The sequence below is a fragment of the Sardina pilchardus genome, chromosome 14 (genome assembly GCF_963854185.1).
Source record: "Sardina pilchardus chromosome 14, fSarPil1.1, whole genome shotgun sequence".
NCBI lineage: Eukaryota > Metazoa > Chordata > Actinopteri > Clupeiformes > Clupeidae > Sardina > Sardina pilchardus.
Genome location: NC_085007.1, coordinates 21,326,192 through 21,341,191, shown reverse-complemented (window position 1 = coordinate 21,341,191; position 15,000 = coordinate 21,326,192). Strand labels below are relative to the sequence as shown.

At 43.8% G+C, this 15,000-nt stretch overlaps 1 protein-coding gene across 3 annotated transcripts in view; it reads right to left on the bottom strand.

The window, feature by feature from the left end:
* Window positions 1-10,215: 10,215 nt before the first annotated feature.
* The window catches only part of zgc:113162 (uncharacterized protein LOC553743 homolog), a 27,251-nt gene continuing 22,466 nt past the window's right edge, over window positions 10,216-15,000 (bottom strand). For all 3 annotated transcript variants that reach the window (XM_062554271.1, XM_062554269.1, XM_062554270.1), the window contains 3 exons: window positions 14,319-14,402; window positions 12,827-12,913; window positions 10,216-11,933 (listed from right to left, as the gene is read on the bottom strand). In XM_062554271.1, the coding sequence (XP_062410255.1) occupies window positions 11,832-11,933; window positions 12,827-12,913; window positions 14,319-14,402 (273 nt within the window). In that variant the 3' untranslated portion in view covers window positions 10,216-11,831. The remainder of the gene's footprint in view (window positions 11,934-12,826; window positions 12,914-14,318; window positions 14,403-15,000) is intronic.

Genomic DNA, 15,000 nt, shown 5'->3' with positions numbered 1-15,000 from the left:
TGCCATTTGCGGGCCTGAAATCTTTTCTTTGATATAGACAGAGCGAGAGAGCAAGACAGAGACAGACTGAAAAAGAAAGAGAGAGAGAGAGAGAGACAGAAAAAGAGAGAGAGACCATGAGAGACTCTGCTGCCCACAGGCACAGATGTAATCTGTGGCCTTAAGCACCCCCACCAGCCACTTCCAGAGAGAGATGATCTTATTGTGTTTCAGTATTACTGAAATACAATAACTTCAGATCCTGTATTTTTAGACATTCCACTGCAGTGGTATACAATTTATGCCAGCAGGGAGTTGGCCTTTGGGCAGGGGTGGGGAGCTGGGTGGAATGCCACAAAGAAATGGATCCACTCTAAACTCTCTCTTCTCACCCAGCTGGCGCATTCCAAGTCCATGCCGTGCGTCTTTGGCATCGTTTGCAGGAGGAGATGCTAGAACATTCCCTGCCTTTGCCGCTGGCTGCCCCCTCTGCTGGACAGTCTGTTCTCTCTCGCTCACCAAGCCAAACAAGCCCAGAGCTCGGTGTCACATCACATGGGCGTCTGTCCTGGCCGGGCAATAGGCATTTAATGAATTAGTGGGATCCTCCAGCGATCGGCGGTCATTACGCTGCCATCTGCGTCCCCCTGGTGGCGAGCTGTCACTGTGACTCGCCAGTCTCGGAGTGAGATGTAAAGGAGGAAAGGGGGGGGGGGGAGGTGTTATGTCATCACAGCTAGTATGGTATATTTCTCCCATTCAGTCATTTGTGTATGAACTTGTGTAAGTGTGCCTGTTTGAATGTGTTTGGTTTTTTTGCTGTGTTGGAATGTGAATGAAAATGCAAAATGCTGCTGTGTGTTTGGAGGTCATCCATTGCTATGCATGTATGTGAGTGTGTGTGTTTTGTGGCTCTACTCCGTCTGTGTGTGCGTGTGTGTGTCTGTGTGTGTGATTGTGTGTTTTTCTCTGGTGTGAACTGGGAATTATAATGTGTGTGAATGTTTGAAAATGCAAAATGCTGTTCTCTGTTTCAAGGTTGTGTATGTGTGTGTGGCTCTATCCCCTCTGCCATCTTTGTGTGTGTGTGTGTGTGTGTGTATGTGCATGTGTGTGTGTGTGTGTGTGTGTGCGTGCGTGTGTGTGTGTGTGTGTGCAAGCATGTCAGTGTGCGCACAGCATGAGCCAGTCTCATCACTGTTGCGCACCATCAGGACCACGGGAGCTGACAGAGTGCCAGTGCTCTCTCTTGAGACCTCTGAACCAAACAGATGCTCAGAACGGAGAATCTACTGCAACACTCCACACACACATTCATACACACACACACACACACACACTTCCTCCCTCCCTGCATACAGCAGAACTCTAGTTCATCTAGTAGCGGACCTGGCAAGGCAGTTTGGCGGCTGATGGGTGGTTTAGAGTGTTGGCGCAGTGCAGGCCGATGGGTCTTTATCTTATCTTTTCCAGAGAGGACTGAGGGTGTTTTGTTTGAATACTCCTCCTCCACTGTAGCAATATACTTGGTGACACCTTCTATGGGGTTCAATGTCAAGGTCCAGTACTGTGGTGTTCCTACTCTAGTGAAGTGTGTCTGTGGGTTACGAGGGAGGTCAGACTCATACAGATGGGTTGAACAACATCATATAGCCTTTGTTTTTTTCTTCTAATTGTAAAAGGGTAGTTTAATGTTGCGTAAGAAATGAGAGCCATAGCCACTGGCATTCCTTTACAGACCCAGTCAATTGCTCAAAGTGCTGGGATGTCACAAAAAGTTTTGAAGAAGCCTTGGTGCCATATGGTTTCACTTAAATATTTTAGAGCTTCCACTTCATTTATTTAGTGTGGAATGCATGGAAGGCTATAAGGGTGGCACAGTGACTGGAATGATCTCCTTGAATGATCTCTAGAGCGTGGAGCTCATGGTATATAAGGTTGGAGCTCTGATTGATGGATGTGTCACTGTACTGTTTGAACATGGAATTTATCCTCAACAGCACAGCTCCTCTTTCTGTTTTCCCTCCCCCGTTTGTAGCCACAGTAAGAAGAAATCAGGAGACTCCACTAAATATGTCTGATTAGATTTTTTTTTTTCTTCCCGCTAACGAGAGTTTAACATAATGTGACGGCATCCTTTTGCGTTTTATTTTTTATATGGGATATGAGGATATCTCTTCTTGAGGCCACTGAGGCAATGCCAAATGCTGATTAATGTAATTTACAGCTATGTACAGGAATGTCTGTCATGTGTGTATCAAAAGGAGTGGAATGTATGTATGACTCTAAAAAGTAATGGATTATTTTGAAAATGTGAATTATGAAGGGATAGCAACCCCTAACTGATGGTTTCATATGTGGTTTTGTTCGAAATGTTCATGTCAACATGACAAAATGCTAAAGTTGAGCTGCTTTATTTATAAAAGAAAAACTTATCCATGGCAGCACTGTTACATCTCAAATATATCTGCAATTTCCATGCCAATTAAGTTTTTCTCTAATGAAAATACTGCTATGAACCGTGCTCGTGAACATCTGGCTCTATTTTCATTGCACTCGATGAGATCTGAGGGTCTTCTGGAAGGCCCAAATGCAGGAGCACACTTCTCCACAAACCTCCAACTTGCATCAGACACTTTTTTCTGGATAGTCTCCAGCTTCAGGACGTCTACATGGACAACCAACACATGAGGTCTTTGTCTTTCATAGTGAGCAGATCAGCTGATTTGACTGAACACTGTCACTATGAAAGACTGTTTCTCCCTTTGATTTGGTGCACATGATCATGCACATAGCAAAACAAATATTTAGCATTTTTTTGACTGAAGCCACAGCAACCAAAACTCAGTAAATATTTTTTAAAAAACATCCACTTCACCAGAACTTCCCAAATGATGCTAGGTGTCCTCGCCTACAGTTGGCTATGAGCTTCCCATGTTCTGTATTTGTGAGCAGTGGATCATAAAGGTGTCAGGTTAAGGATCAGATGAGGTGGGCCAACAGATGGCCGGTTGAGGCAGAGCGAGACACACAGACAGTACTATTATGGATTTGTTTGTCTAGTAGTTTCTGAGCTTTCAAGCTTCAACTGTTGGTCACGTCTCTGCAATCCGCTGAAGCGCCAGTCTCATCTTCTGTAGTGAGAGACTCGTCTAAATAAATAATATCCTACGTACTGAAGAGTGCCGACTGCTGAGGAGACTTGATTTTTTTAGGGCACTCAAAGTAATAATCCTTTTTAAAGAGGAAAAAAAAGAGGATTGTATGTTTTATAACATAGTTCTTGTTATTTACATGTACGCATTATCGAGATTTAAAAAAAAAAAAATCACTAACCTGGAAATAATGAACTGATCAACATGTGTGTCGTGGTCATCTCATTCTGTAACCGTCATAATATTGAGACTTGATTCTCCAGTGTAAGACTGCTGTAATAGCGTCTTGAATGTGAGACACTGTAGCCTACAATGGCAGCCCTAGTAGGGTGACATTTCTTTTTAAAAACCCTTGTTCCTTTTTTCCTAGTAAAATTGGTCCATTTTGATCAAACATGACTCTGGTTTCATTTGCAAACATCAAATATTCTGTCTGTCTGTAAAGTTATTCATTCATGGCCCTTGTGTAATTTGCATTTGCAGGACATGTACGGCATAGCTTGCTATTTTATAAAATGCATAATTGTGTAAATAAGAATCAATCATGCAGATCCATTTGTCTTTGAGCAATACTATGCCTGAAGATTTTCTCCATAGTTTTTTTTTTTTTTCGACAGAGGTTCTCTTAATTGGCTTCTGATGGCGTGTGGACCAAGACAAATTATCCAAACATTTTTGAGGATCTTTAATTACATCCGCGGGGGAATAAAATAAGATTTTGTTCAATCCCTTTTAGTATTAGCCATGCTTTCTGTGCTTAGATTAATTTGCACTGCTCATATCTTTCTTAACCCTTGCACAAGCCAACAAAAAGGTTGTGAACTAAGCCTAAGAACAGTCAGTCAGATAGGCTTAGTTCACACTGGCAGTCGAAATCCGATGTTTTGCTTATCTGGATTGTATCTAGCTTGAATTTTGGATAGTCTGGACGGCACAAAACCGCATGAAATGCCATTTTTCCAATGCTGATTCGCACCACATACGGAGGTGGTTTCAATATCACTTACTATCGGATATGACTCAATCTGAACAGTCGAACCACTTAAATAGGATTTCAAATTGCCCCTTTCGTCATTTGCACTGCGACAAACAATTGCAACGTAATTCTGAGTGACGGAAGTGATTGATTGATTGCTTCAGCGCGTGCGCCAGGGCTACCAGCAAAACAAAAACCAACGTCAGACTCAAGTCATCGTTTTATAGTGAAACATGGAAAACTGTAACGTTAAGGGTGATGAGGTATTTGCGCCGCGGCTGCGCATAATAAGTTGGAAAATATCAAAAATAAATCCACTTTCGGCCCCAGCCGTGGCGCAACTGGCTGGGGCACCTGCACCGCACGCCGGCGACCCAGGTTCGATTCCCGCCCCGTGGTCCTTTCCGGATCCCACCCCGACTCTCTCACCCATTCGCTTCCTGTCTCTACTGTCCTGTCAAAATTAAAGGCACAAAAGCCCAAAAAATATACTTATTTTTTTTTTTTAATAAATCCACTTTCATCCATGGCGACTTGGTTGTGTACAACTCTACCTAATGAATCCAGGTGTGTGTAATTTATATCGGATCTAAGCATTGCACGCCAAGATCGGATGTGATCGGATGTGATCACTTGCAATATGCAATGAGAACAGTCAGTCAGAAAGATCAGGTTCTGATCGGATATGCAAGACATCCGATTTCGACTGTCAGTGTGAACTAAGCCATAGATCAGGTTCTGATCAGATATGCAAGACATCCGATTTCAACTGCCAGTGTGAACTAAGCCTACTGGTGTGAACAAAATGCGTCTGGGCTGATCACTTGCAATCAGATTTGCCAAAGACGCACTAATTCTAGTGTGAACAGGGCCTGAGTGAGCAGAAGTAGCGAAACCACTCTGCCATCTCGTCCTTCCTCGAGTCCCGAACTTTGCACAGGAACTGAGTCAGCGACTCGCTGAGAGTGAGCTCGAGCATGCAATATGGGGTGATAAATATCCGCTGTCTGATAAACACCGACACGGATCTCAGGAAGACAGACGGTGCGCTCTGACGAGCCGTCATTGGCCCAGCTGCAGTCCCTCCACACGACCTCCAAGGTTGCCTTGTCACAGGAAACTTTCCGTCTTTTTTCTCGTCTTTCTACCCTTCTAGCTCTTCAACCACTGCTGAATAAAGAGTCTCTATTGTATTCCAGGCCTTGAAAGAGATGAAAGGTAGGACATTATATACAAGTTTCCACAAAATGGAAATAGCATTGCTGTGTCCCAGACTGATTGCTAGGCACCCTTGTTGGCCAAGCAAATGCTCACACGTCTATTGTAGTTTAATTAGACTACCCTTCACATTCATCATGACTCATTTGATTGAAACCATTTACAGGTTAATGAGGTGGTGCCTTTTTGTTTCCCAGCAAAGGCAAACGTCTTCTAATAATTTCTCTCTCCCTCTCTCTCTCTCTCTCTCTCTCTCTCACACACACACACACACACACACACACACACACACACACACACACACACACACACACACACACACACACACACACACACACACACACACACACACACACACACACACACACACACACACACACACACACACACACTCACTCTCACTCACCAAACAATGCAGAGCTTTAACAAGTGCTCTAATGTGTGTATTACAGTCTAACACTTTTACGCATTTCCTCTGTCACCAATGATGCCGTTTGCACCACAGGTTTGTAACTTTTTCTTAGTTATACTGCCACCCAGAGGTCAGGGTGGGTAGGTCTCATGATTTTCCATTACACAGAACAAGACCATAGGGGAAATAAATTGGAAAATGTAATATACCGAAACATACACACCCACAAACCCTCAACACCATTAACAACAGGAAGCTGCATCTGTGCACACTTAAAAGCACATATATCTTCATCCATTAATGGTGGTATACTAATCAATATTTAAACCCGTTCCATAACGCATTGAAGGAGTACAGCAGCCATAGGACGTAAGAGAGAACTTTAAGAGGGTGGCGGCGAAGGGCACTGAGATTTTGAGCACCGCACATATCAGGCTGCTGTTTCTCACACTGACAGTGGTCATGAATGACAAGGATTGTTAATGGCCAGAGCGACAGGACCTGCCAACATCAATTTACAGGCCGCTGACAACCATTTAAGGGTGCAATCCTTTTTTATCTGCTGATCTCGGCGGAAGGGTTTGTCACGGTTCTGTGGGTTTTCAACATGGAGGGCATGTGCATGGGGAAGAATCGTAACTCCTGGTTTTGTTTTAAATATGTCTTCTGACAGTTCAGCTGCACTTTCAGCTATTCTCTTTCAGTGATTTGCTTGATTTGCTTTTTATCATCATGTTTACATTGTAGTGTTTGTTGTGTGTGGTGTCTTATGTTGCTGGGACCTTGAATTTCCCCTTGGGGATCAATAAAGTGTCTATCTATCTATATATCTATCTATCAATTTATCTATCTAATACTGCCAAAACAATTGGATATGTCCAGTGCATAAAAATGGAAAGAAAATAATGATCAATCTGATTTTTTCTTTATTTTTTTCAATCTAATCATTTAATTTAAAATGGCACCAATGTCACTTGTTTGGCTTACAGACAGACTTAACGTCTGTGTTTTCTCTATATCTCCTGTTCGGAAATATTTACATTTTAGGTTTAGGTCATCCCTAATTCTGTCTTCAACTGCTGGATTTTTTTCTGATCTATTGAGATTTACATCAGCTTTTGTTGTGTTCAAACTGTAATTTCCAGGTAGTTCTGTCTTGGATTGACAACTGTTCTTTAGCTTGATTAAGATTGTTTGTTTTGCCAGAAGCTGTTAACATTTATAGATCTCTCTCTCTCTCTCCTTCTCAATGTCTTTCCTTTGACTCGTTCTCGCACCCTTTTTTCTCTCAGTATGTGTGTGTGTGTGTGTGTGTGTGTGTGTGTGTGTGTGTGTGTGCAACCATGTGTGTTGACGTGTGTGCAATAATCAACGTAGATGAAGTCTGGAGAGTTGTCTGCACACAGTTTGTTGTTCCTCTCAGAGAGCAGCACTTTGCACTTACCAAGATTGCAATCAATAATGTGCAAGAGAACAATAATACAGAATGTTCTTTCCTCACAGCAGGAGGATATGATATCAGCAAAGAGTGATATGTGGTAGGATACAACACTCATATGAAAAGCAATCTGTTGTGCTATAATAAGAGACTGTACTGTAGCTACAACTGACATGGTTGAGTTCAGAATAGTTTCTCTCTCTCTCACTCACTCACTCACTCACTCTCTCCCTCTGTCTGCTTTGTCAGCCCTCTTTTTCTCCTCTTTCTGGTCCTGGGGCTAAATATACAGAAACTTCTAGGTCAGGCGAAATAAGGGGGGAAAAAACAATAAATGGAAAGAATGAAGAGGCAAAAAAAAGAGAAAGAAATCGAAGGTGGAAAAAAATCCACTGGCGGCTGCAGGGGTGCACACTTGTGTGAACGCGGGCTGGTTGCTGACTCAGACCTCCTTTCATCGCCTTTGTTTACATCCCGCCTCACACACCCATCACCTTGTTTATATCGCCGGCTCCTAATAAACAATTAAGTCGGAGAGGAGCTGGAGTGCCCCCCCCCCCCTGCAATCAGCACTTCCTGGTGGCTGACTCAGCACTTCTCAGACCCCCACGTGCCAAGGGGGCCTGAGCTTTGGGCACAGCACGCCACAATGGTAATAATGGCTTTTGATCTCATTTTGCAATTGCAGTGTGTATGTGTGTGTGTGTGTGTGTGTGTGTGTTGGTGTGTATTGGTGTGTGTTGGTGTGTGTGTGTGTGTGTGTGTGTGTGTGTGTGTGTGTGTGTGTGTGTGTGTGTGTGTGTGCGTGCGTGCCTGTGCCAACTGTTAACAATTCTTCTGACGATCTCAATCCACTTTGGCCTCTGGATTTACACACAGCATGTAGGTCATACTGTGGTAATGCAGATATCAAAGCAACTACATGAATCAGGTTTACTATATGAATGGCGGTTTGAATGAATGGCTGTGGTTTCGAAAACTGATTGCCTTCTGACACACACCTCATACTCACCTCAGAGAAAGAAGCAGTCTTTTATCTGTGATAGTACACATATTTCTCACTTTAAAATGTCCCTCCTAGTAAAGCCTTGCTGTAACTTTCATTCAGAATCTTGTGGAGAAACAACAGTGGTTGTCTAGTCAGCAGGCTATAGTATAGAGCTCTATACATCTTTTCAGATTGAGTGCAGGCTATTTGTTTTCGTGAAAAGGCACAAGTTATAAACTTGCTGAGCAGAGTAAAGCTGTCCAGTAGGCCTATAGTGGTTCTGCTGATTCCATACATCGCACAGCCTACGCTCCTCCTACTCGTGGCCCTGTGCACCTTACGAGACCCACAGGAATACGCGCTGTTCTCACTACACACAGACAGTTCCTAAAATATACAGCATGATGACGCAAAAGGATTAATGCATAAAGATGTGTAAGGACTTTTCATTTATAGCGAGTTAAATTGAACCTCCACTGCAAATCCACCATGAAGTGGCAATCTGGTTTGTCTAGTTAAAATATGTAACTATTCACCCTAAGGCAATTGCATTGAAGATGGTTTAATTCTCTGATGTTGGTGTTCTGAATGTCAGGCCTATGTATGTCTATACTGCCTTGTTTCTAATCGGTATTCCATGGAGTCACTGCTTGCTATTAACCAGTCCTGTGGCAAAATCCCTTGAAACTGGGATTTTGTGCATCACAGGATCCGTCTATGCGCCTCTATGCCACTAGAATTTCTGTTCCTTTCAACAGGGGGACTGTCTATGTGTTTTCCCTCAGCCATCACTCAGGCTTGCCTGTTCTCTGCCACAGCCCTTAAACCTCTCTCTACATCATCAAAGGCTACAAGGTTATCCCCCTTCCTCTCATTCAACCTCACCACCTCAGAGGAACACAGACAGATACCCCTGTCCCAATAAATATGTCTCTCCATACACTATTGTTGCATAAACAATACACTGTGTCAATATACATGAACACAAATTCGTGGCTTAACAAGTCATGTAAATCACAATTCCAAGGGCCTTCGGCCATCTGTTTGTCTCCCATTCTCATCCTGTCATCTCCCCAAACTAAAAGCATAAAAACACATGCCCTATATCTTTTTTCTTTTGTCATGTCAATCTCAGATCAAGATGGAGCAATGTTTGAAGTACTTGGTGGCCGAAGAGCCATTTCATCTTTAAACTGGAAGATTCACAGCAACATGCACGTTCCTCTATGCATGACGCATACAAGTCGAGCACATGATAAATGTCTATTTACCGCATGCCATAAATCTCCTCAAGGTCTTGTTGTCATCTCATTGCCTTCCCCGCCAGTGAATTCGAGCATTACCGACATTTTTTCAGCCATCTGACATACTTCGCAAATCACACTTGTTGTCTGCCATCACAGCTCCGCGGTGGCCATTGCCCCACGCGGCCCTAAATGGATTTTTGATCCATGTTCATTTGGTAATGGAGTGCGGCTATGTCAGCCCTTCCATTTGCCTGCATGTCCTCTGGCTGTCGACGAATGCAGTTTATCTTTGGGCATGGCAAATCGACAGAACGGTAATTCCATGGCCCACACACCACTTCAATTAAAGAAAATAAGAGACAGAGTTATTGACGTGAAGGGGCGCTCTAGTGGAATGCTAATAGGTTTTGGTCTTGTAGTCTGATGTACGTTCCCCTCAGCCGCCGATGATTTCCATAATGTCTTATGGATCTTTCCACGAAAGTGAAATCCATTTCCCCCCTCAGCTCCAGTCTGTCATGTGTTGAGTGGTGGCCACCTCAGTGTATACCATCGTATTGGCTGTGAGTTTGGTGTAAACTGTAGGACCTACTCAAATGATCAGTCAACCCCTAATTGTCTAACGTTATCAGCATAATCAGACAGGTAAGTAAAGTGTAAAATAAACAGGTAAACTGGCATCTCTAATTCCAATGTAATACCTTTGATAACTACTTGGAGAAATATCTCTTATTTCTTTTGATTTATCGCATTCAACCACAATGGAGTTAGTAAATCTATTTGATGTAAAAAGAACAAAACATTTTCAAAGTGTATAATTTTATTTTATTTCATTGTCTTCAATAATCTATTGGCATTTGTAAAATAATCATATACCATCTGCACAAACAGGGAAGTCATATGCAATTCTACAATATAATAAACAATACAAACAGAAATCTTGTGTGATAAACAAAATATATTCTACCTGCAAAATGCAAGGCTGAGTATTTACAAAGAACTTTAGAAATGGAATCATACAAACATGTTTAAAGACAGTCAACAATACAAAGTCTAACGAAAGGGTTAGAGTCATTCACATAGTTCAGGTTTCTTTTCAAAGTAAACCCTGAGAGGGCTGTGATGTAGCTAAGTGCATCGAGTGTCTCCTCTCTACTCCCAGAAAGCGAGAAGATGTCTGGCTATGGACTGAAGAAGAGAGGACTGAGGGTCCCGCCTCTTCCTTTCTGACCTGCTGTGATTGGGTGAACGCATGAGACTGACATTAGAAATACCCCATAATGTTTATCAGACGTTTCTGGGACGGATGACATGAGTCTGTGCAGTCTGAAGACTTGAAGAAGGAACTGTATTCTTATGATGTCCAGCTGCACTAACACATAATATTATAAACATAAATATATTATGTAACAAAATAGTTGTTTTGTATTGTCTTATTTATGTCAGATTATTTTCTCCCAATGAATCCTCCCGGGATGAGGTGATTTATTAGTATTTCACCATACCCTTATTATTATGATCCTCAACATATGAAAATGACCGCTGAAACAATACTCCTTCAGTCTGGTGAAATCGTTGCTTGTAATACTTTGGTCAGTCAATTTGAATACCAGTTAAGACTTTAAAGCCAACGGCACGGTAACCATGGCTTTGTTTAGCAGAGACAAATACCTTTACAGCAGTTGTAATACATTATTCTCCCACTGAGTGTTCTTATTACATTTATCTCAAGTTTCTTTTTTTTTTTAAAAGGCAAGTAGAAGAATGTGCAAGTCAGAGTCGCTCTTATGCAATTTACAGACATATGTACAACAATTCTCTCACTTTCCCATATCCACCACATAGATCTAATTCGCAGTGAAAAACAAATCAAGCCATGGTGGTCCTGACTATAATTTTGGTCATTAAAAAATGTAAGTCAACCATTAGCCCTTGTCATTGGACCCACACCTACAGCATCTGCCCTCTGCGTTCAGAGAAAACGGGGATGGATAGAGAGAGAGAGTGTGTGTGTGTGTGTGTGTGTGTGTGTGTGTGTGTGTGTGCGTGTGTGTGTGTGTGTGTGTGTGTGTGAGACGCTCACACAGAAAGCACACATTCACAGCAGTGTGAGTGAGCGGCCAGGCTTGGAGCACGTGTCTAAAACACATGCCTGAGAGACAGCCCAGGCCTAGAGAGAAAAGGTGTCCTTCTTTTCCTCATGATGATGTCCCCCTCAGACAGAGAGGCAGTTAGACAGAGAGAGAGAGAGAGAGAAGAGAGAGAGAGAAAGAAAGAGAGAGAGAGAGAAAGAGATGAGCCACCGTCCTTCACAGAGGACACAAAAAAATGGCTGTCCACAGCTGTCCGTGTGAGTGAGGGAGGTCCCATGGTGGGAGCAGGGTGGTGGTGGTGGTTGGGGGGTCGCTCTAATGGCCCTCACCCGGTGGTCAGCGCGGCGTCGGGGGGCTCCAGCGTCTCCGCAATGTCCTCCAGCACGTCCTGCACCTCACAGAAGGATGGACGGCGGAACGCATCCATCTGAGGGAGAGGAGGAGAGGAGAGGGGAAGAGAGGAGAGGAGAAGGAGGAGAGGGGAAGGGAGGAGCGGAGAGGAGAGGGGAGGAGAGGAGATGAGATGTGAGGGGAGGAGAGGAGAGGGGAAGGGAGGAGCGGAGAGGAGAGGGGAAGGGAGGAGATGAGATGTGAGGGGAGGAGAGGAGATGAGAGGATAAAGGAGGAGAAGTGGAAAAAAGGGAGGAGAGGGATATTTATTAATTTCAGTCATGAGGTTGGTGGCTTTCACTGCTGTTCACGATATATCATGCTAACACAGGTACTGTATTTTAGTGCGGGGACAAATAATTGTTGAACCGTTGACAGGAAACATCATTAGCAGAGTACAGAGCATCTTTAATCTACGCCTCTGCAAATACCGTGTGTCAGTCTAATGCAAGTCTTATTCATTTGCATAGACTAGTAATGACCAGACTCTGTGTGCTTATTTTAATGAACAATTTTAAAGATAAGCGAGGCTGAGGGAAATGTTCTGGTGTTCATTTGTGAAATTGATTGTAGACTAGCATTTATAAGGTCCACATTGGCTGTGTACTTAATGAACTCTAAAGTAAAAATGTTCAAGGAGAGTACATCTTTTAAACAAGGCTTTTTTTTTTTTTTTTTAAATCATATTACTCATATTACCATTATCAAAGGGCTGGTAGACAGGAAATGATCAGTGCCTGAAATGATCAAATACATTCAAAGACAATATAGACAATAGCCTTTCTTGACATTGCACATGGCCGAGCTCAAGCCTGAATTCAGGCACCACGCCGAACTCTATCAGGCCTGCTATCAACATGAAGCCCACCGAACCTGCTGGAGATGCACTCACACACACACACACACACACACACACACACGCACACTCACCTGACAGCAGCTGGCAGAGAGTTCCAGAACCCGCTGGGGACAGCCTGGCACCAGCTCACTGAAAGCCTCCACGTCCAGACCATAGTCCTGAGGGAGACACAGAGCAACAACAACACACACACCCATCAGACAGCGTCCGACACCGGACAGAGCTCTAGAGCGGTCATGTGTCCTCTCAGTATGGTCCAAATGGCTGAAATGTCCCTTTTAAGTTATCCTGGCTAGCGCCTACCACTTCTCAAATGAGACATGGTCTGACAACCAGACGTTCATTTTCTCGTATCTGAAAAATTGCCCAGATCCGTTCATTGGGCGCCACGGATGTCTATCAAATGCGTCTGTGCATAGCTCATCATCGTCCCGATTCTGTGATTGGTTCCCTATCTCAGGCAAAAATGAGGGCGGGTAGTTTTCAGACTGCCTTAGCAGCGTGAATGAAATGACCGCGCAAGGCAGGATGGGAACACCCAGGCTAGCGTAAGGAGGCAACTCATCAGCTCTTAGCACGTGCAAAAGGCAAGTCATTATTTCCCTCATTATATTTCCCCACTCTCCATTCTCACAGTAGATTTGCTAATCTCACAGTGCTGCCCAAGAACAGTGGCCAAACCAATGAGCAGCACAGTCATTTCGGCGGGCGCCTGTTTTGCAGTCATTTCAGTATGGCCCAATATCCCCCGTAACACACACACACACACACACACACACACACACACACACACACACATACATACATACACGCATACACACATACACACATACACACACACACACACACACACAGACAGACACAGACACATACACACATACTGTACAGGCATACACACACACATACATACACACACACACACACACACACACACACACACACACACACACACACACACACACACACACACACACAGACACCCCACCCCACCCCACCCCACCCCACCCCTCCCTCCTTTCATTAGAGATTAGAGCCCACATCCCTTTTCCCTGCAGGGGGAACCTGCTGTCCATCACTGATAATGACGCCTAAATGGCCACATTAAGACACGCCGCACGCCACTCGCTCTCGTCTCTCGCTGCCCCTCCTTCTCCCCGGCGAGGGGAAGGATCAGACTTCCTGAAGAAGACAGGCCTGATCTGCACACGCTCCGCTAAAGCTCCTTCAGTGTGCAATGAGTCATATGATTCAGGGGTGCGCTAAATTGTGCAGGGGTGCTAAATTGTGTTCGTTTTGCGCTGCGTTTTGGGCTTCATGTGGAAGGGAATCAGCCGGGCGTAATTATACTGCTATTAGAGTGATGGGGGGGGGGAAAGCTACTTTTTACTCTATTTTCACTCTGCTGTTAGATTACAGCATGTGTGCTGAATAAATGAATGTGTGTGTGTGTGTGTGTGTGTGTGTGTGTGTGTGTGTGTGTGTGTGTGTCTGTGTGTGTGTGTGTGTGTGTGTGTGTGTGTGTGTGTGTGTGTGTGTGTGTGTGTGTGTGTGTGCTTGGCTTACCCGTGTTCTTGGTAGCATCTCAGGATCTGCAGGGATTCGGGCGAGAATCTCACACAACATGATCCCGAATGAGAAGACATCCACCTGTTCACAATTGAAAAGAGAAACCACACTATTAAAAAAAAAAAAAAAATTAAAACGAGAGACGAATGAAATAGTAGAGCTCCAGTCTCTAGCATTGCTATAGTACGCTGTTAATGTTCACTCAACCATCACAGCTTTGCAGGAAAAATAACAACATGGTGTGTTTTGGCTGTTCACAGTAAAATTCACTCATGAGTCATGACTACATCCATAACCATCAGACACTGCTGTGCACTGCTGTTGGAAGCACCGCAGCCTTTCTGTTGTCATCAAGTACAAACAAATACATTTACCAGATGTGCTGCACATTCTCTTTGAGATGGAGAAAAGGTGGCTCCAAAAGAGGCCCTGATCTAAAGCCTCTGAGCTCAAGTAAAGCTCATACAGACATTTGAGTTCAAACATCCCATCAAATCACATGCCTCCTGTCAGGCATGCCATGTCCCTAAGTGTTGATTGGCTGGAATTGTTTACGGCTTGGTCCAAACCACCACAGGATTTGACAAAAAGGGTATGGGATTAGAATGACAGACAATGCCTGTAAGTGTTGGCCATACCGAACTAATGCATTAAACTGGGGCAAAGGCAGTGAGGATAA